Consider the following 22,449-nt stretch of genomic DNA (forward strand, 5'->3'; position numbering starts at 1 on the left):
GTCAAGTGAAACCGCACCGTATCTTCCCACTTCGCCATCTAGCTAGTAATCTTTTAGTGATTGACGAACCGGATGAACAACCACATTTGACTTTTTGATTTGCTCGAAATCATCAAACTCCTTATCCGCGGGCCAATCGTACCCATTAACGACAGCCAGTACTTTCAACTTGACCTTAGCCTTCTCCACCAGGCGGACCATTGATTTGATCAGCATTTTCCGATGATTGGCCCCCTGTCTTCCATGCTTGCCCTGATCCACGCGATCAAGAATAATCCATACCGTTTTGCGCAAGTCAAACATGTCTAGAGCCCGTAGAGCCACATTCCGAAGCGCTTCTTCATAATACACTAGTTCTTCCTGGCTTGAGCAATGGTTATGGGGCATTTCATGAAATTTTTGCACTGCTGCATACAGCTCGTCGTACTGTATCTGGTTCTGCAATGCCTTGCGGTTTTTCCTCAGTAGCTGAATTATAATGGAGCACAAAACCTGAGGGAAAAGATCCTCTCGTTGCTGACCAAAAAGGTAGAACGCAAAAGGATCTTTTTGCTGATCGTTGATCATGTTTTCAATCATTTGTAGGGCAGTTGGGGACATCCAGCACATTTCATCGTTGTAGATGGACAACTCGTTGTACCCTACTAAAATCAGGATTGATGACTGGTCAGAATGTTGCCATCTATGGAACTCTTGTCCTTGCTGGAAGGCCTGTAGCTTTTCTCCTTGCATTCTCTCCAAGATAGGTGACCAGTGCAAGTCAAAATGTTGATTGATCTCATATTGGTACCTCCTCAGAAGGGTTTGTTCAAATTCTGCTGAGTATGTTTCCAGGTTAAGTAAGGACTGTATTTTGTTTAAAGTGTCGCTATTGCGCCCATCCTGCAACTCTGAACAAGTGTGTCAGCTAAATCACCATTGGCTAAAATAGAGCACGCTGGCTACTTGACCTACTTTCGATTTGCATCTTGAGATCTGTTTCCCGTTAACTTCTGTTTAATATTCTAAATATACATTTTGAAATAACTACCCACCTTCAATCGTTTGTGCTTGGTCTGTCATTCGATGTGTTAATAAATGCAGTATCGGGAGATAAGAGAATATAACCTTTGCTTAGCTGCTTAATAGTATCGACGTTCTTGTTGAGCAGTTCCTCACTACTGTGCCTAACTTCAACTATGGCCCTTTGAACCTGGTATGATTGATCTTTCAATGTTATTGATCCACATATAGCATCAATCAACCGTCCTGTCACACTGTGTTAGCGCAAACAATCTCCACCGGAGAAAGTAACTCACTGAATCCTCCCTTCGTGTAGTACTTCGTAGCTTCTATGCAAAATGTCATGAAGCAATCATAAGCGCCCACAATCTTGGACTGTAAGCCTTGATCAAGCTCGTGTTCGTCAGAATAGATGTGACGATAGAGATTGAGACCTGGGACCCTATCCCTGATCTCAAGAAGCGTTCTTGATATCAGATTCTCCGTTTGAGCTCTTTCGTTGACAACCTGGGAGTGCTGAGTTAGTGTTATTGGCGACGGCAGCTCTAAAGCCCTACCGTAAAAACAAAGGAGATTGTCCCGATGGCCAAGCTACCGTAGGGAGCTCCGAGATCCTTAACAAGCGCCACAATCGGTTCCAGATTTTTCATGATACTGCACGCCGAGCTCACAAAGCTCTGTATTTTAGATCTGATCTCGCTATTGATAGCGGCTTCGAACTTCTCTTTCGCTTTGTAGGTTGAGCTCCAGAATTCCTCAAAAGCCCCCACACTCTTAAAGTCTAAAGCGGCTTTCTCTTTCTCGGAGAATCTGCCTTTTTTGTGGACAAATTCGCGAAACGCATGTTGAGCCTCATCTGACCTTTTCACCACGTCCCTGGACTGCTGGTAAGCACTCAAAATAATAATTCTAAAGAGAAAATTCAAACGCTACGACTCACAAGTCGTGATAACTAAAGCACACTTTGCTATTCATCGAGGGACTCTTCGTAGGTATGATGAGTTTTGTGATAATTGAGTGAAGATAATCGTTAGGCCTGCACTTGCGAGGGATTAGCGAGGCTATGGGGCTTAAATCGAATATGCGGGGCAACAAATGTTTGAACCAATCGGTCTCTAAGCTAAGTACATATGCGAAATTTTAGCCAGTCAATGGGCTATAGCACCTAGCTCCGTCACCTCCGAGAGGTTGGCAAGTACAGTGTCCGGCATGCAGAACTCGTCCGGTCCACTCTGATGCTAAACCACTTCAGGGCCTAAAGCGTGGTGTATTTTGATTTCTTGTTTCGATATTATACACTAATTCTATACAAAATCCAATATTTCTGCAGTACCAGCTCGTTTTCTTTACTAGTGGAAAAGTCGACTCGACGAATTCTGTATGCGATCTCTTTGGGATCAGTTTGGCCGCAGCGTACTGGATAATTCCCACCAAAAGTCTACACTCCAATTGTAGCTATTAAACATTAGAGCGCACTAAGCGGCTAATTTCTGTGATAGGTGCATAAATTGTCGAAAATCGAAGCACCTTGAATCAAATTTTGCATATTATCACGTATTCCCAGTGGTGAACTACTGGCTTGGCCTCTTTTTACTAGTCCCCCGACACTATCAAAATCCCATCACACCTCATGTATTTTCAAGGCAACCAATAAGAAGGAGCGAAGAAGCAGCGTGCAGCATATCTATTCAACAAATATACATGATGTAGACTCACGATGCATGTAAGATTCGCATCCTTGACACGGAATGTACGACAGCTAGATGCAAGCTGATGGACTGTTGACGTGGTCCCTGTTAATCAACTGATGTTGTTGCGGGATGTCGTGCATCAAGGCATATTTCCGAGGAGTCTCTGGTCTTGGAACCAGGGGGATTACTTTAAAAGATTTAAAAGCAGGACCAGGATTTCCAGAGCTCACCGATCAAACAGATTTCCGAGCAACTCCTTTATTTTGCGGCGAATTCGGGCTATCGAAAGAAGCGTGAGATGGCTCTAGATATGGAAACTTCGACTGAAGCTTCTTTGGCGTCCGTAAGAAACCTAATTCCAAACTGGTACACCAGCCAAGAGGCGACTTTGGACTAATCTCTACATCAGGCTTTAGGGGAAAGGCTGATTGCCCTTGAAAAGCAGTTTTCAGAGCTTCAGGCGAAATATAACCTGCTATCGGAGCCTAAAGAAAGCTCGAATAAAAGCAAGATTCAGGCTACTGAGACAAAGGACCTCAATGTATGACGCGTTTGCACTAGCATGTTCGGAATTGCTAAGCTAAAATCTGAAAGCCCCAAGTGAATTCAAATGATGAGAAAGCAACCAATGAGGTGGGTGCCTTGATATTTCACAAAAGAAAGCTCCAGAGCTAATCAATACGGGCAGGGCAAGGCTAACCCCAAATCTCGAGTCAAATTACTCAAGATGGTCAATAACCCTGACACCGGTGAACGCGAGGAGGTCGAGAGCGATACCCCTCAATCCAACACAGAAACTGACTCCGACATCGCCTTTGTTTTGAAGAAAACAGTCCCAAAGAAATTTTCTGATTCAAATGACATGTCTGAAATAGACATCATCAATCTCGACTTGTGGGAGCTCTTGCAACAGCACTTGGGTGGCTATCCTTATCACGTCTTTCGCGGGTCACCCGTTACCCTGTTTTCACCATATGAGGCTATCGTATTTGAATGGGATGTTCTCCGAGCTGCTTCCGTCGAAGAACCGAAGAATGAAAAAGACAAGCAAGCCAGAGATGACTTGAAACTTCTTCTTAATCACATATCAAATGGTTCATCGGGTGATAGTAAATTGGACAAGTATTTCAAAGAACGGAAGACGATTCTCGAACACCAAAGGATTCAATTTTGTGATCTGTGGACCATTTTCCCACCAGGAAGCTTGATTTATGGCAAGCCTTTCCAAAACCAGCATCAAGTTTTCATCGTTCAAGACAACATAGTAACATGGCCAGAAGAGGATGACAATCAATTGCGATCCCATCCCTGGAAGCTGAGCTGTTGGACATACGATTGGACTGGAGCTCAATTTGAGCGAACACCATTTATGATCGTATTTGAACAATATGATGGATATAAACCCCTTGCAGCTTTGCCTTACTATCCATTTGAGCACCACCCTGAATACAACCATGTGAAAGAAGAGTTGATTGAGCGTGGCAGAGAGTTTCAAAAGCTGTGCTCTGCTGAAGGTTCTCCGCGCCTATTTGACTACAAAGGTGATACAATCTTGGAAAGAAAAGGCTTCAGTAGGATGGCCCAAGAAGCTGAGGTATGCTAGCTCTCCCACTTGAACATTGAAGGAAGAGTCTTTGACTTTTTGATAGGATGACAGCGATACCAGATCCTTCACTGCATCGCGGCTACATCGCAGATTGTGGAGATATAACTCTATAGATGAAGCACTTTTTGCCCCGGTTGCAAGGCCGTCCAGCGTGAGTATTGTCGCTGAATAAGCCCATCAGGCAGCTAACTGTATTATAGACAGATGGCAGGGTCATAGTTGATTACCTATCCTATTTTGAATATGGAAGTTCGAATGCACGCAATGGGGGGCTTGAGCCAAGTCTAATGGATCCACCTTGCGCGTGCTCAGATTGCCGAAACAATGAAGAGTTGGCAACGAAATATAGAGAATCTTTTGACTACAACCCGCAGAAGAAAATATTAGACGAAGAACAATACCTGCTCTTCCCGCCCCGCGTGTTGGGATATATTCTCAAGGAAAAGGAATGGGCGCAGTTACAAGTTACTCTTATCAAAGACATTCCGAAGAATAATTTTAGCGACGCTTGGCACTCTCGCCTGCAACTTGCTGATGATGGGACCAAAAGTCTGCTTTATGATCTTGTGAAAAGCCACACCTCATCGGTATCACAGTCTGCGAGCCAAGGAGAACGTGGTCTCGAAGTTGATGATATCATCCCAGGAAAGGGGAAAGGTCTAGTCATTCTTCTCTACGGTACGGCAATTTTCTCTACTCCACTGTATGGTGTCTTTGCTTTGCTGACTATATATTGAGGCCCTCCTGGCGTGGGGAAAACATCCACGGCTGAAACTATTGCTGTCGCGACACAAAAGCCTCTCTTCTCGGTTAGTGTCGCCGACGTGGGCACCAAGGCCAAGCATGTTGAATCCAATCTTTCTAAAATATTCAGTCTAGCCGCTACATGGCAAGCTATTCTGTTGATGTAAGCAGTCGTGGTTTGTCTTTTTTGCTCTGGTCGTCCTAATACCTATTTCTAGTGATGAGGCCGATGTATTTCTTGAAAGCCGTGGAAAGGGTGTCGCATCATCATCAACTGATAAGAACGCACTCGTTTCAGGTAAGACAATGACGCAAAACTTAGGAATTCTTTTACTAAACATCAAAGTATTCCTTCGAGTTCTCGAGTACTACCAAGGTATTGTGTTCCTCACGACGAACCAAATTGCTCAGTTTGACGTGGCCATCCCTTCACGCATTCACCTTGCCATTCAGTACAATAGTCTCACACAGGAACAAATGAAGGCTATTTTCAAAGGCTTCCTTCAGCCTCTTGCCGACAAAAACCTGGTGGATGACTTAGATGACATCCTTGACTGGCTTAAGGAAGATGTGTACAATTCCGGATTTGACGGCCGTCAAATCAGGAATATTGTCACAACTGCCCTTGGATCGGCAAGAGCAGAGTTCGAGCGGGGGCAAGGCAGAGGAAAACTTTCCAAGAAGCATCTTAAGCCTATTGTTCAGAATACGCGCCTTTTCAAGCTTGACTTCAATGTGCAGTATGACCGGTACATCAGGTCCCAAGAGTCGATGATCAAATGATGTTGAGAGTTTGGAGTAGAGCTCGGCACGAATTTTCGCATATTCGCAAGTCAGGTGGTTTATAATATTGTAGGGTATCTTTAGTCTCAATATATTATATATTCTTAACTATTCCTCCCAATCTTCATGTTGATCGTATGCTTTTGATAGGTAGACTAAGTCAGCTTAGCTGACTCAGCGGGATCGGAGAAGAGGGTGGAGAAGAGAAGAGCGTGTGGTAAATAAGCCCATTATGCGTGTTCTTTATTTCAAAATGGCTTCGTAATATATGGTATTACCGGAGAGGACTTTGGTTCAGTACCTCAACATGGGAACCTCACTCACTCAGCCTTTATCGATATGATAAAGATTATCATTCCCTCTAAACCACCAGCTGAACTCACCATCGTTTCACGTGAGGATGGAGCCCATACCTTCGCGACTCGGCAACTTATTGCACCCGGCGACTATGATATCTTTCCCGCCGAGGGTTCAACAATCAAGCTGATCGACAAGGTGCGGGAGCGACGAATTCCATCAGGAAATAACACCGGAGCTACGCCCCGTCTAAAAGCGTTTTACAAAGCTGTTAGAAAAAGAGATCAGATGTGTGTTATGTCTGGTCGGGTCAACACGACAGCCAATCTTCCTCCTGCCAAGTAGAATTGGACCCAATACCAGGCTGCCCATATCTTTCCTCTTGCACGTGGTAGCTATTGGCGGGAAAAGGATTTCAATCGCTATATCAGTAATGTGTCTAGTGGCGCTCATAGCGCCTATATCAACTCAATGCAAAATGGATCATGTATGCGTAGCGATCTCCACGCAGCCTTTAACGATAATGATATCTCTATTAACCCCGACGATGGTTACAAGATTTACGAGTTCACGAATAACGAAGATGGAATTGATGGCCGTGTTCTCCCTCTTTTCTGCCGAACCCGAGTAGATCCAAACGCTGTATCAAATGACCTTCTCCGTTGGCACTGGCAACAGACTCTCCTAAAGAACTTGAAGGGAGCTACGGAGCCCATCTGGGAATTTGACTTCCAGATAGGTCTGACATGGTTGGTGAAATCCTGGCTGGCCCAGAGCCAGCAGAGAGGATGGAGGCCGAGCTTCTTGCCCACTTTCACGAGTATGTCAGCGACGACCCAGAGGCAGAAGGGCGGAGAGAGGCCGAGCATTTTGCCCGTCACCACGAGTATGTCGACGACGAGAGTGATTTCTGAGTTTTTGGCTAATATCTTCTTTACGTGAAGTCTACCTATGCACCCATATTTTCTTTACTTCAAATCTTTTTTACTTGAAGTCTACTTATGCCCCCGTTTAACAAAATTCTCAGCTTGTCAGTAGTTAATTACTTCTCCTTCTTTACTAAGATTTTTTCGTTCGCCGATTCATAAGATTTAAGATCAGATCTATAAACAGCACTCTGAAGTCAAGACATAAGAACTGTTGAGATGATAAATATCATAAGTCAGTCTCAGAAACTAGGGCAAGGCTCGAACACCGCGAATTAATCCAAGCTAGAAGTTATATCCACAAGTAAGGAAATCAGCCATGTCCGGGTGGTATGATTCGCCCATTCACTGACCAAGGAACACCAAAATGCATCTCCCAGTTTTTCCAACAGAAGCCAATTCTGAATCTAACTGTGCGCCAAACCGATTTTTCTCCGTCGTAGTCTATATTCTAGACCAGGCCGCGGGACAATAGTTGACCCATACTCCATAGAAACAACTCAACTTCACAAATATTTTTATACCCGTTTCTTATTCATAATTCCAATTTCATTAATCTGATTTGAGTCTCCAGATGCCCATGAGTAAGTGTTACTGTACGCCCCGCAGCATTGTGATTCGGTAGAAGAATTCTGTAAGAATTCTGCCATATAGCCCTTAACGAGCCCCAGGATTGGAAGAAGCTCTAGTATTAAGACGAATTAGGATTAATGCGTTCGGATGTAATCAGTAGATTCTGCGTTCAAATAATGTTTGAGACAGAGATATTAAAGCGCCGAAAATATGTTTCCGCTGTGGTTGTTGAGATATACTTATTCGAGTTTACTATGGTGTATGGGGTTGATCCGTTCGTATGGGATTTACTTTAAGGGCTATTATGTTTTTGATGGGGTGATATAAGCTTGGTTTTGGCGTGGCTGTAGTAAAAACTTTTGGGGTGTATCAATTCCCACCGTGGGAACACCACAGATGTTCTCATGTCCCCCACTTTTTGACACTGATCGGATAATGAATTAGGATGTAGTACATCCCACCAACCCCCCTAGTGATAGGGTGACCACATGCAAATTCTGATTGTTGTATGTTTTTTGAAGTTTTTTTTTTGCCGTTTCTTTATGCTTCTACCTAAACAACTGAATGGGATCTCCGATCTTGAGATAATATTATAGATAGGACTATTTCCCTTTGAACTATTTGATGGTGAGAACAGAGATAACGACGAAGGCCCCTTCGTTTCGGACGAGATCAGGCCAAGGTAAGATGGGTAACACCAGCGAAAAACTTTAGTTAACCTTAAGTCAACCCAAATAATTGAGTACAGGGAACTTCCGAGCGCTGCATAGCCGCCATAGCTATTCCAAGTGCTTTCCATACTAAAAAGGACGAGCTATTTTGACGATGAGGCTTCGGGAAAAATATTGTAATAATTAGATTGGGACACTGATGCCCTAGCCACATGCGATATCCTATATCGAGAGCTTCATGCATCAGAAAGTTCTTGGTCAGTCCCTTTTTGATCAGTCCCAACATGTTAGAAGTAAGAGGGGTATTGAGCAACAGCCCAAATTTTCTTTTGTATTTGACTTCGAGATGGAATTGGACACAAATTTACTTCAGAAGGATGAGGTGCCTATAGCATATACGGGACAAGAATAACATGTCTGTGGGAGCCTCTTTTCTCCCGCATCGTCGTTCCTTTCTACCTTTAGTATGCCTAGTAGACTTCTCTCCTCTCCTCCCGTCCTCTTCCCTTTTTTTGTCATCCATTGTGTTTTACTCCTATCCATTTTACCTCCATCCATTTGACCTCTACTCATCTAATCTCCATCTATTCAACATCTCCCCATCGTCGCAATGAAGAACATTACTGAGATTGAACCCATTGTTAGCACCCTAGGGGGTGTAGTCATCATTTTCGCTATACTCGCAATCGTCTTCTTGTAAGTAAGAAGACATGGAGACCGTACTGACAATCATTTTAGCCTGCCGACTTCTACAAGGGAAACAGCCTCGTACAGACTTTCATCAAAGTATGGCAGTAGAAGAGTTTCGAACCCTTTCTAGGATGATGATATTTCACTGAAGAAGGGGATTTTGGAATCTTGAAATCTGCCATCTTACTTATGGTTACTTCATTTCTGTTATCGGGAACCGTCTTGTGACGTCTCGGGACAGGCGTCAACATATCCAAATGAAGTCCTTTAATTAGACATCGACTGCTCATACTCAATTGTGTATATAGATTGCGATGGAGCCTCATCTAGTTTGTGCGCAGTGGAACCTATTAATGATAAGATTCAAATATTGTAAATCCTTCGGTGTCTCATACACCAGCGGCTTGATTGGACGGTCTAGCAAAACATCACGTCGAATCCCTAAATCATCTAAGTTTTCGACACATTTAGCCTGGGATCATCTCCTACGACTATGTCCGAGATAATTCAGCTGCGCTGGATGATCTCAAAGCTGCCGTGCTAACAGTGCCTGATAACCCTTTAGAGGAAAACCAATTAACCGTCTGTAGAAGTAACTCCACTGAGGGACTCTTCACTGTCCGAGGAAAATTGACCATATTTTGCAAGCGAGTCTGTCATTTCCGCTTGCGCTTTTATAAGAGGGGAGCTATTGTCATCGCCAATGCCGACAGTCGGGAGTATTCTAAACACTAAATCGAAGACTGTATAGCCATCAGAATCTTCGATATGCGGATCGGCTCCATGCTCGAGAAGAAGCTTGACATTCTTCACCAATCCAGCTCTCGCTGCGAGATGTAAGGGAGTGGCCCCTACTAAATAATTTTGAGACAGGTCGATTGACTCAGATGAGTCAGATTTATGGCTATCACGATTGAAGCTAGGGCTGGAAACATTGTCTGGTGTGAGGGCCTTGTAATCAGCTTCACTATCAGCTTTTGAATCTTTATCCTTATTAGATCCACTGGTCTCTTTTTCACTGTCGGAATCAAAGCCATTTTGTGATAAAGTGCCCTGATCGCTTGAACTTCTTGGCTCATCGACACTTGACTGGCCTTTGATTGGATCATTGTCTTTCATTAAAACATTGCTCGATAATTTCCGAAGCTGGAAATTGACATCTGCAGTTTCCGAGCTGAGAAGGATCGATAAAATTGACGGGTCGCCGTACTCAGCTGCAAAATGGAGGGCTGTCATCCCTAGCTGACCATCAACTTCTCTGAGCTCAAAGCAAACATTCGCCCCAGAGCGAAGCAGCAGACTGAGAACCTCTCTTGATTCTGATTCATCATTGATAATATACTGGATGCATGCTGCGTAAAGCGGCGTTAGGGAATTATGTGAAGGAAAATTTATCTTCGCTCCACGTTTGATGAGATATTTGACCATTTCGAGGTCTTCGTTTAATACAGCCATGACCAGTGGGGTACCTGAAAACGGCTTGGCTTCAATTTCGCTGCCTGAGTCATCGATTTCATAGTGCCAGGGTTCATCCCATCCTTGGGCATTAATGTCTGCATTGGCGTCTAAAAGAAGGGCCACAGCTCTCTTAGATTTTTGTACAGAGCGCGCCAACGGTGTTGCCCCGCAGCCATCAGGCTCATTTGGGTCCTCACCACTTTCCAGAAAAGAAGCAAGCACATTTGGAAAATCAAACTCAGCGGTAATATTCAAGCTTGTCATCTTCCAAGGGAACCAGCCCGTACCTAATCGTTGGTGAATTGTGTACCATGTCCTGAATACCGGTTTATTCACGCTGCAAAGGGATACCATCGACAGCATCCAGTCTAAATTGCTGTCAAGCTCAGCTTCATGGGAGTGATCCATCCAATTCATTGCTGCATACTTGAGAAAAGGATTATTCTTGGTATATTCAGAAATCAACTTGTGAGTTTCATCATCGCCGTTATCGATTGTGAGTGGAGTTTCAGAAAAATAAGTGAAAGAAAGCAGAGTGATGCAAATTTTTGCGAGTAATATTTCCGAATCCAGCGGACTGAAACTATGTCTCCAACTCTCACTGTTTCGAGTAGCACCGCTAGCCTCAGTCAGAAAGTCTTTGGCTGTTTGGTGAATAAGAAATACAGAGCCGTCGTCAATAGTCACCATAAGACCACAAGCATTTTTGATTCTCATTTCAAATGCATCAGACCGTTCGATCCCAATTTCTTCATATGAGCAATATCCAAAGTCACTCGCAAGAGCAGTGGCTATTTTCATGTCATCGACTGTTAAAGGCTCCCGGGCAGCCAGGATGATAGACAGGATCTGTCTTGCAAGGTCTGGGTGGCGACATCTCTTTAGGATTCCTTCGTAAGCATCAATCAGACTTCGCGGCAAGCCTGAGATAATTTTTTGTAGTTCTCGCTTATTGGCTGGTCGCTCACTGAGCCGAATCTCGTCCATGATTAGACTCAGCCATAGATAAGTTCGGTTTTCGACTTCGTGTAACTCCTCAAGAAGGTATTTTGTTGCTTCTTTGTCGAATCCCCTTTCGGCAGCAAGCTTTGGAATTTCGGTGTCAATGACCAAATCGATCTCGTCTTTGATTTTTTCGGATTCATGATCCCCTGACAAGTGGATTGTAGGGGTCTCCTTCATAAGATCATGGAAATGCGAATGGATATGGGAATAAGGGCGACTAGTTAGGAGAAACTTCAACTTGGGCTGATTGTCAATGTTTGAAGTATTCTTGGCTTCATGGTAGAAATTGGTGATTGCTTCGATCAGAAGGAATTGATCATCATCACTACATTCGTCGAGAGCATCCAGTACACACACAACTTGTCCGATGCTGGAATCAGCAGCTGCTTTACAGAGTATATCAAACATCTCGTTAAACAAATGGAGTAAATCTTTTCCATTCAAATCATAGGGCATGAGAGCGTGTTTCACTAGAGATGGGAACACAGAGAAAATTTGGTGCAAGATCGCAGATATGGCGCTGGATGCACTCCTCTGGTACGGGGAGATATCTTTGAAGAAGAAATAACAGACCACGGACCGCTTCTGATGACTCAAAGTAGCCAGACTTTCATCAATGATTGTCTTTGCTAAGACTGACTTTCCTGAACCGGGCTTAGCAGACAACCAAAGAAGATCAGGTCCTTCGTTCTCTCGCCAATCGAGGAATTTGCTGTTCTCCAGGAACCATTTTCCCGTTTCCAAAACCCTTTTTGGCGTTCTGTTTCTCTGATTTTCGTACGGATTAGATTTTCGAAAAAGTTGTACACAATTCCGCTCCTCGTCAGTCTGACGCCAAGCAGATTGCATCATAGTCTGCTGCCTAATGCCACATGTCGTTTTCTCCAACTCTTGCTGGACTTCCTGTAGACCGCGCTGCATGTTGTGCTCACTAAGTTGAAGGGCTTTTTCGATCCGTTCGCGACTTAAATCTTGAGCGATTTCAGTGCACCTTAACTCAAGAGTCTTGATCCGACTTGTCAGACTCGTCCAGTCATCGGCTTTGAAAACATCACGCCCGTAGCGTTTTGCCCAATTATCTGAACACTGCCTCATTATTCGGATCTGAAATTCGAGGATTGTCTTATATAGCTCAACAGTTGTATCTTCAAAGCCCTTGACAAGCTCCAGGCTATCATTCTGATAGATAATCTGAGTGAGTCCAGCGTTTCCTGGCCTGATTAGTCTGTCCATGACCCTTAATCTGTGGACGGTAAATGGTATAGCCTCAAGGCCATCATGCACAGCCGATTTCTGTTCTGATGGATTTAAAAGAAGCTAGGGATAAAATATTAGACGTTATCACAATTCATCCATCAGCTTTAGAACATACCGGCAAGAAAATGCACACTCCGGCCCAAGCTAATGCGGCATGAGGCTCTGAACTAACAGCCGACGATACGAATTCCTTGGCTGCAACCACAATCTTGACAACTTTATCGAACCGACCGCCGACATCCACAGAGTGGCTACCAATTCTGAGTTGCCATTGTGCCAGATCTAATTCTTCGACCATGCTCTCTGCTATCTGCCGTAGCTGCTTCTCCCGTTGATATGAACCATCGGGCGCTAAATCACGGTCCTATCAGAAGTCAGAATTCGTGGTAGGATTATATGAGCTCACCTAAATGATTCCACGTTGGTTTCCCATTTCGATCCTCCTGAGACAGCAAGATCTCTTCATATCTTTGATTTAATCTTGGGTCTTCTCTGCCGAGAGCAGCGTAGGCTTCATCCCACAAGTCCCTGTGCATGCTGTACTTGGTAGTGAAATTGGTATCAGAGATACAAGCACCTGATTGTAGAGTCTGACTACTAGTCACGACTGTTTTGGTATCATTTTTGTTGATACACGCTGTTGACACAGACGGCGACGGTGACGTAGATTGTGAGGCATCTTTTCTATATGATGGACGTAGGCCTTTGAATAGCTTTCTTAAGCCCATCGCAGAGCAGTGCTAGCCAGAGTTGGGCCCGATCTAGATTGCTGGGTCTGAACCATGGACGCGCAAAAGCTCGAGGGACATATTGCGGGGTAGAATCACTAGTTCGCTTTATTAGTCAGCTTCCACACGGGGCTAAGCAATCTCGTAGAAAGTTGATGGCTTTAGCAGCATGACAAAAAGTTATTGAGGTAATAGCTGCGAAGGGCTAATACCAATCTTGAATGCAGAACTAGTGATGCCGACAAACTGTCTTTATTAAGCTTGAAGAGAAGAGAGAGAGACTAGCTATGGACATGTGGCAATATAAGGGATGCGGGTGCGGGTGGCACGTGACGAGCATGAGTGGCACAGGCATGAATGCTAAAGCAGGCACCAGCCTGTTACAATAGCGAGATTGGTCATGCTCATCAGCGTATCGGGATATCTGCGCTGAGTCTCTATTAGTAGACTATTACCTGCACGAAGAGCGACTCGGCCTCTCACACCGGCTCTGGTTCGAGTACGTTATCACCAGACTGCCTATACATAATTGTTAGTGTGCCATGATGATCCACACTGAGCTTCTTCTTAGTAGCGCTCTCCGCCATTAACTACACGGTTTCCCCTTGGCCCTCGCGGATGTCCGCACCCTCAGCTAATAATAGCTGTATAATCCCTTGGTGGCCTCAGCTGAAGCCGCCTGGAGTACATTTCCATACCTGTTACCCTGTGCATCATTCCCGATCATCCCGATAGTTTTTCAGTTATCAAAATTGAAGGAAAACTGAGAAAATTCATCGAATTACCTCAAGTTTCACGCAAAGAGATCTTTTTTAGAACCTATTTTCTCTGTGTAAAACATGGAAGCCAATTTCGAATTTAACTGTATTAGGTTATTAACAAGTCAACGAGAGAGAAACCAGGGGTGAGCTCAGGATCTATATCCTCGAAGTATTTCTTAATCGGTCCATGTCTATGTAGAACTCTCATGAACCTCTTCACAGAAGCAATGACCACTTTTTGATCTTGTTTAACCTCCTTCACACCCAGAGTCGCTTCTCCCACTTGCAACCAATTGCCAGTGCTGAGATTATTGACTTTAAGCGCGACATGAGTTAACAGAACTGTCTCACGCTATGTTGCTGCAGGTAGGACGAAGTTGTCAATGCCTGACAGCTTTCTTTGTGTTGGGAAAGATTATAGATTAAGCAACGCTGACTGACAACAGCAAAATCCCTGCTATCGTTGATCACTGGAAGCCAGTTATTAGACTCTTGACCCATGGATGCTTCGATACACCTGGAACGTCGAGTATTGGTGAATGGCCAGTAAGCCTGTAGGTTACCTTCGTGATCAAGCCCTGTATCTCCAAGAGCGATGATGGAATCGATGATGATGCGCCGGATATCATCCTTTTTTTTGGTTGCATCTCTCGGGAGGTTGATCGTTGAATCGATGTCATCGGACGGGGAATATTTTGTCCAGCATGATTCAATACAGGCTGAATCACCAACTTTGTGCTCACATCGTATTCCTTGACCTGTGCCTGGTTCCGTGTTTGAAAAGCGAAGGGCATCCCAGAGTGTGACTCTCTGGTCATTTCCGGTGCAAGCACTAACTTCTAAGCCAATACGTAGCCCGAGGAGTGGCTTGAGCTTGAAGTGTCTGGTTTTACATTCAGTAATGATAGTGGTTTTCAATGTTCGCGCTGGGATGCGCTTGTACTTCATGACAAAACCGAAGTTCAAATTGTCGATCAACTACGTTGAAAGGACAGGGTTCACACGTTGCACTATATACACTGGAAAAGGGTATGGTTCGTCCTAGATTCTTAGTATATACGTTGTGCAAAGTGGTGTGAAATGTGTTCGATTCATGTAGCTACTTGAGTTCCTAATATAGTTGTTCCCCCGTGACTCGGGGGTCTGTTTGTTCCGTTCCGGGTTTATGGTATTGCATGATTGCAATATCCATGTTCCGACACTGGAGCAACTTTAAAATCTCGAGTCGCTATATACATGGATCGATAAAATAAATGAATGTGGATAGGTGCACGATATGCCCCCGAGTGCCCTGCATATTGTATCTGTTGGGTGGCCGATTTTTGTTGAAGAATCAGCCTTTGTGCGGGGTAAAGAAAGTGGTGAGTGGGAAAAAAAATAATAAAAAGTGGACAACACGAAAGTGGGCTTTTCCTAGAGAAGCCAGTCTCCATTTCGTCTTCTATCCGTGGTCCTCTCTGGCGGCATTTTACTGATCCCCTGAGATCAGAATGGCAAATGGTATTCTGTTGCCTTATTCATGATAACGGCGGCGTTCGCAGGTTGAGCCGTTGCTAATTCCCGGAAAAAGGATAATATGGCGGACTGCCACATGGTGTACCCTCCTTCTGAGGATTCCAGTCTGCATAAGGTGTTCGGGAAGCGAATCGGATGTGGTAGGAGTCTGATTTGGGCGTTGTGCTTTTCCCGCTGGACGGCTATGTATTCCCTGATGAGCTTTGGGTCATATTTCTTGTCCGTTTCGATCCCCGATTCCGTCGAGTGGATTGTGATTAGCTGTCGGAATGCCATCATTAGGTTGCCAGCTGCCGCCTGGGCTGTTTCGGGTGCGGTTTCTGCCCAGGTGAACGCTGCGTTGGTTGCTCCCGGTGTGCTAAATGGTGCCGATAGTCCTTGACTCGCATATGTTGCGGCAGGGTCTGCATTTCTGGCGTAGTCCATAAGTGTGTGGAATGTCCAGCTATTGTATTGGATTCCGAACAGTGGTGGGTGACATGTGGCTTTGCTAGCCCCTCTGCATCGGTTGCATTTCTTGCTGGCTATGGTATCGAAAAGGCAGTTGAACGTGGGAAATGTTTCTCCTTCCTAGTTTGTGTTTTCGTGTCCAATACATCTAATACACGTCATGAACTTTGGCTGTTCTGGTATCGCCTGTGGGGTTGTCGGCGATAATACTATGGCGGGTTCCGCTGGCACTGCTGGTGCTCCTGGGGCTGGGGCTGGGTCTGCTGCTGGAGCTGGACCTGCCGCTAGACCTGCCACTGGACCTGCAGCTTTCGCTCTTTTAGGTCCTCTTGCTCCCTTTCCTTTTGCTTTCGTCACCCTTCCGGCCATCGATCGGGTGGTTTATAGTGGCTTCTGGGGGTGGCGTTCTTGTGGGAAAAGGAAGGTTTTCGGCAGTTGGGGTCTTCAGATAATAGGTGGAGGAGTGTTCGGGTGATAGACGAACGGAGAAGGAGAAGGGGGCTTTTCTCTTCTTTTATTTCTGGGAAAAAGGGCGATTTCCGTGTCTGATGCGGGGGAAATCAGGGATTTTTCCTTTAACGGTATCGTGTGATCTGGTTTTCTGAAAGGAAAAATGGCCTGGTGTTTCCGTCGCCGAATTGTTATTGAATGGGTGTATGAAAGAAGTATGTTGGATACCGAAAAATGGTTGAAAGAAAGTGGTTGGCGATGATATTTTTAGGGCCGTTTGTCATCGCTGGGTGATGCCCGATTTATGGTGGGTTATGTGGAGAGATTTTCCTCTCTTTTGACCCATTCGACGGTTTTCAAGTTGATTCTGTTGGAGTCTATCAACTTCGTTAGTGCGTCGCAGGGCTTTGACTTGGTCATTGCGTCAGCCGGGTTGGAGTCGCCTTCGATCCAGAGGATCTCCATTTATCTTCGCTCATATGCCTCACGGAGTGCTATCACGTCAATCATGAGTCGTTTTTCTGTTGTGGAGCCTAGTTTCACGAGACAGTCATATAGGGATTTCGAATCCGTGCAAATGGTGAGTCGGAGGGTGGTATTCAGTATCCGGTCTAGGCTCGTTTTGATGGCGATAGCAGCATCAAAACCATTGGCTATTACGTATAGCTCTGACGCGAGCACGCTCCGGGTGACCCTCTTATACTTAACGGATGCCTAGTGTAGGATGTTAGCGTTTTTGCCCTCGGCTTCTGGGGTTGCAAGGACAATAACGAAGCCAATTTGCGATGTGAGGTCCGGGTTATTTGCGAACGATGCATCCACGAATGCTAATATTTGGAGTGATTCGCGTTGTAATGGTATGAATGATAATCCTCTCGCTGTATTTTGAATCTGCTATGATAACCGCTTATCCAGGTTATTTGCATCATCAGCTGTTGGGTTGATGATTTGAGCTGCGTGACTCAAGTTAAACGCGGCTTCTGGCTGTGAGACGGTCGCGATGTAGGCACCTCTCGCGCGTTAGGCAATGTACTGCTCCTTGATTTTGGCCGGTTCGTGCTGGGTTTTTCTAATTATGGACAACTTTTTACATTGCTATTTTTGGGATAGCGTGATTCCTTCTGGGTTCAAAGAAATCATTCCTCCATTAAACTTCAAGGGCGTTCCGTGGTCGAGTGTCTCATGGTCTTTTGCCAAGAACTTCGCTTTATCTAGTTGCTTCTGTTCATTGGTTGCGAAGGCCAGGTTGGCTAGGAAAAGTGTATCATCCGTCTATAGTCCAACGATTCCAAATTCCCCTGCATTGCTCCGGTGTAATAAGCAGGGGTCATATGTCGATGTTGTCATTCCCAGTTTCTCGATATGGTGCGAATGGTATGTTTTAAACCAATGATTTCCAGCTTCAGGGATCCCGTATAATGGTCTGATCACCCTAAGTATCGAGTCCTCTGGTAATCCGAACAACTCCCGGAGTTCACGCGGCGGGCGTGCGAAGAATTTTCGGTTCAGGTTGGTTGTGGATTGCACATAAGCCTGGGAGATATCGCGGAGGTAAAGTTTTATATCCGGTTGCATCGCCGCTATAGCCAAGATGATTCGCTGGCTTGCGCGTTGGATGGTGGGTGATTAGGTGAGAATCGTCTCTTTGCCGGCATCGTTGAACGCCTAGACTACTAGTCTCGATTTCTTAAAGGCTTTCTTAGTGCCTGGGTGCTTGATTTCGTCCACGAACCGTGAGTTGAATATCCGGGTTCCTGGTGGGACGTCGCTTCGTCTTGCGAATTCAAATACTCCTTTTTCTAGTAGGCCCGAAATCTCCTTTTGCCTGGATTTCTCGAATGGCGTGTGTTGTGCGATTTGCAGGTGGATTATCGGGATTTCAATATACAGCATTTGTTGGAGGCGAGGTTTCTTTGGTTTGGGGGGTTCCTCTTTTTCTTTGTGCGATGCTCTTGTCTCCATCCTCTCTCCCGCCACGTTCGGCCTTAGGTCGGCTGGGTTCTCTGTCTGTACCCTTGTTGGTTCAGGTTGCGCTTCGGTTGCAACATCTTCGATGTCTATGTGGTATGGCTTTACGATAACCGATCGGAAGGGAGTCGGGCCATGTGGTAGGTTCAACGTGCAAGTTTCGCCTTTAAGCGCCAAAAGCGCGAAAGGTCCGTCCTATTTCCCAAGTTGTCCGCCATTTCCTTCTCTCTATACTAATACAGGCGAGTTTAGTGGGAGGTTATGGATTGCGGTGACGTTAGGTCTGTTACGTGTCGCTAGGGCTTCGGACACGTTTCTTGTGGCGCGCATCTTCTGGATTTCCCCCATCGCCTTTCGAATGGCAGTTGCTCGTTAGGTAATCGTGGGTGATGGGGCGTCCAGTTCTGTCATACGTGGGTATGCTCCAAAGACGAGAAGGGTGGGTATTAGACCATGTGGGCCGGATATGTCGTTCGCGGCTTTTACAGACATCTGAAGGGCGATTTCCCTATTAGTACTAGGGATCTCGTTCATGATGATTTCGTATGCCCTTCGGATCTGAGCATGGTATCTTTCGACGAGTCCAATGGAATTATGGGATTCCACTGGGACAGTTTTGACTTAGGTACCGAGTGTCTTCGCATTCTGTTTGAATTCCCTGGATGCGAAGTTCGTGCCTGAGTCGGTGGTAATTAGGTCTGGTGGACCAAGGTATGTGTCAATCCAGCACTAGTGTAACATATCCCAAGTATGTTTCGCTATCAGGTCGCGTAGCCATCGTGCTGCTTAGAAGCAGGTTGCTTCATCGATCACGTGGAGGATTAGAGAGTTTTCAATATACATTACATCGATGATAATGTTGTAATTAAAGCGAATAGTGTCTGGATCTTTGATGGTAAACCGAAACCTGCCTAGGGAACGTCCGTATCTCTGGCAATGTTCGCATACTTTTGTGAGTTGTTCGAGTGCTGCGACATTAGTGTTCTCGTGTCCTGAGGCGCGTAGCAGCCTATGTAGGCGAGGGACGGACGGGTGTCCAAATCTGCGGTGTAGTCTTCGCAGCTCCGTGTTAGTTAAGTGGCATGCGATATCGGTCAATCGGCTCTCTGTTGTGTCATTTCCGGTTATGTTTGACAAATAGGCCCTAAGTGATTGGTCCTAAACCATAAACAGATGTCCAAACTGGCGTATGATCGGGACTTTTAGGCCATCTTTTCGGACAAGGAGGTTCTCCAGATTGTTCAGGTAGATGCCTAGTCTATCCATGTCTATAAGGGATAGGAGGAATGGTGTATCCGAGTAGAAAACGTGGAAGGTGAGTGTACCGATCGGGGTCTCTAATATGACCGAACCAGCCGACGATGCTTCTCCGATTCCGAAGCGAACCTTGATCTGGTTGGCTGTGGAAGTATCTAGAGTCGCTGAGGGGTCCGAATTTTGTAGGGCCAAGAATTGGTTATGCCCGGCGGTTGATACACGGGCTGCTCCCGTATCAATGATTATTCCCATAAAAGTCGTCGTTGTATACCTGGTTTTTGCTGTTGTGGTTGCGTTGTAACTGAACGGCGATTCCTCCTCGGTTCCTATCTAGGGTGTGTTTGGTCCTTGGGCCATGGAGTTCTCCTGTTGTGTATAGGGAGTTTTTGCGAGGGTTTCTAACACAATGTTATTGGAGAGCTCTATTGTGAGTTGTTCCGCAAATCCTGGCGTTAAGGCTCTGTAACCAGTCGTGAAAAGGATTTCATTTTCTGAGTCCGAGTCGTCTTCGGGTCCTATGCTTTTCGTGGTTGGGTAGTTGTTCAGGAATATATCCATTTCCTTATCGCTCTCATCATCGGGTGTCGGCTCCTGGTTCAGTGGTCCTTCCATATCGGTGATGAATTGCTGGTATGCGGGTTTATAGCTTCCTTGTTGATTTCTTTGAAATTTGCTTTAGAATCGTTCTCGGGCCGCGTCTCTTTCTTCCTTGGTGTGGTTATATGAGATATAGTCCGGTTTATAGCAAACACCACATTTCTTGCCGGTTCCTAGTCTATATTTCGTTCGGGGAGGGTTCGTTGATCGTCCAGGCGGTTGTTTTATAGGGTTTATGCGCATGAACTTCCTTTCCACAAAGTTTGTTGTAGGGAGTTCCTCCGCCTGGAATACGGATGGGTTGTTGGTGGCAGGCTCCTTATATTTTCTCTCGTTTTCCCAGGTAGTTATCGACATCTGCATTCCGTTGATGAGTCCCAGGAGGTTCGGTAGTAGGTGTGCCAGGGTCATTCGGCATGCTTCAACTCCTTCATATGCTGAAATCAATTTTTCGTACAAGTATTCATCCGTTCGCCATAAGGGATTGATTACATATCGGAGCTTATAGAGCTCATTAAGTAGCATCTTGAAGCATTGGTGGAGGCTCTTGTTAGGGTTCTTTCGGATGGTTGTTCTAAGGTTTTGGCTGTCCCATAGTTGTTTCTGCCTTCTATAGAACTCTGGTCCTTCGAAGAATTCCCTAAGTTTCTCGCACGATTCCGCGAAGGTTCTCTCCCGTAGGGAGTTCGTGAAGTAAAACTCTAATACCGGTCCTTTAAGGAAACTGCCAAATGCGTCCATATACGATTGTTCCGGGAGTCTCACACGTTGGCAGATATCGGTGAAGATCTTGATCTTGAAGTCGAGACTAGTGCTTCCATCGTATTTTTGGCTCTCGGATATCGACTTCATGACTATTGTCGTTTGCCTTACGTAGTTATCTAAGGCAAGGTCGGGAGTAGATCGAGGTGTCCGGGAATAACGACTATTGTCTAGGTCGTTGTTTCCTCTTGGAGTACGATCACTCTCATCATCATCATCGTCATCGTCACCCGGATCGTCTCCTGAGTTTCCGGTGTAGGTCGCAGGTGGTACGCCTCCAATTTGGCTTTTACGCATATACTCTCGGTTGTTTAGGACGTTTATATACGCGTGTGGTTCCGGCCGAGGTGATGAGAAAACATGCGAGGTCTAGTTCTGGGTCTTGCGCTGGGTGGGGGGTATTTCCTTCGGTATTTGGCTTAGCTGGCTGGCTGGATTGACCGGATCTTGTGGGCGTCGGGTGGCGGTCGTTCCCTTTGGACCATCCAGTGTGTCATTCAACTTGTCCTGGAGTGCTAGAGTTCTTATAGCGCCATTGATGTCTTTGAAGGCGTTTTTGATTTCTGCGTCCGTCCATTCATGTTCTTCTTCCCTTATAAGGCATTCCGTTAGGGAGTCGGCCAGTTTTAGTGTCCATCTCACATAAACTCCGCGCTGGATGAGTATATGGTACACTAATCGGAGGGTGTTTCGTTCGAGTTTCGTAAAGTCCTCCTCGGTCCAGTTCTTGAAGTCTGCTTAGAAGTCGGCCCAGAGTCCGCGGTCCATAACTCCCGTGGTTATATAGTAGGTAAATCGTGTGGTTATATATTCCTCACGCTGATCCCAGTTACATTCCCGTGGGTCAAAACCATTTCTATAGTAGAATCTGATTTTCTCCTCTTGTGTCATGTTGCCCTATGATTCGTGCGCCTCTCGGTAGGTCTGGTCCCTATCTATATGTTTATCGGGGTACCCTTGGCCTCTGCTCTGGTTAAAAGCGGGTGTAGGGCTAGTGTGTTCCGTGTATGATCCGGGCATACTTGCTCGTGTATAGCTGCCCCGAGTGCGTGGTCTATACGACGGTGTTCCGTCCATAATGATGGTGAGTGGATCTGAACTTTCGTCGTCGTCTCGTGGGGTCAGGTCTTCTTCCGTGATTGGGGAATGGCGTGCGAATTGCCCTCGGTTGTTACGCTTTCGTTCACGGTGTGCAGATTTGATTGACTGTGGTGTCTGGTATGCTGGTGGTGCCATATAGCTCCTGCAGGTGATGCTG

General features: G+C 45.5%; 4 protein-coding genes across 4 annotated transcripts; 2 read left to right on the forward strand and 2 right to left on the reverse strand.

Annotated features, from left to right (window-relative positions):
- Window positions 1–42: 42 nt before the first annotated feature.
- N7495_002836 (uncharacterized protein) lies at window positions 43–1,977 on the reverse strand (the record flags this gene model as incomplete). The annotated part of the gene is made up of 8 exons (XM_057205505.1): window positions 43–364; window positions 416–890; window positions 955–975; window positions 1,035–1,055; window positions 1,108–1,248; window positions 1,299–1,509; window positions 1,560–1,878; window positions 1,943–1,977. 8 exons carry the CDS (start codon window positions 1,975–1,977, stop codon window positions 43–45), a joined length of 1,545 nt encoding a protein of 514 aa, XP_057066112.1.
- Window positions 1,978–2,991: 1,014 nt separating this feature from the next.
- Window positions 2,992–5,826, forward strand: N7495_002837 (P-loop containing nucleoside triphosphate hydrolase protein; the record flags this gene model as incomplete). Its single annotated transcript, XM_057205506.1, has 9 exons — window positions 2,992–3,036; window positions 3,103–3,234; window positions 3,288–3,326; window positions 3,382–4,287; window positions 4,343–4,450; window positions 4,500–4,977; window positions 5,038–5,206; window positions 5,262–5,341; window positions 5,390–5,826. 9 exons carry the CDS (start codon window positions 2,992–2,994, stop codon window positions 5,824–5,826), a joined length of 2,394 nt encoding a protein of 797 aa, XP_057066113.1.
- Window positions 5,827–6,165: 339 nt separating this feature from the next.
- On the forward strand, window positions 6,166–7,037 carry N7495_002838 (uncharacterized protein; the record flags this gene model as incomplete). The annotated part of the gene is made up of 3 exons (XM_057205507.1): window positions 6,166–6,413; window positions 6,567–6,862; window positions 6,904–7,037. 3 exons carry the CDS (start codon window positions 6,166–6,168, stop codon window positions 7,035–7,037), a joined length of 678 nt encoding a protein of 225 aa, XP_057066114.1.
- A 2,522-nt stretch (window positions 7,038–9,559) lies between these two features.
- Window positions 9,560–13,431, reverse strand: N7495_002839 (uncharacterized protein; the record flags this gene model as incomplete). The annotated part of the gene is made up of 3 exons (XM_057205508.1): window positions 9,560–12,763; window positions 12,819–13,054; window positions 13,110–13,431. The coding sequence occupies 3 exons, from the start codon at window positions 13,429–13,431 to the stop codon at window positions 9,560–9,562; spliced, it is 3,762 nt and encodes a 1,253-aa protein (XP_057066115.1).
- Between the last annotated feature and the right edge of the window lie 9,018 nt (window positions 13,432–22,449).

Source organism: Penicillium taxi, assembly GCF_028828555.1.
Source record: "Penicillium taxi strain IBT 34144 chromosome Unknown utg000002l_segment0_segment0, whole genome shotgun sequence".
Lineage (NCBI taxonomy): Eukaryota > Fungi > Ascomycota > Eurotiomycetes > Eurotiales > Aspergillaceae > Penicillium > Penicillium taxi.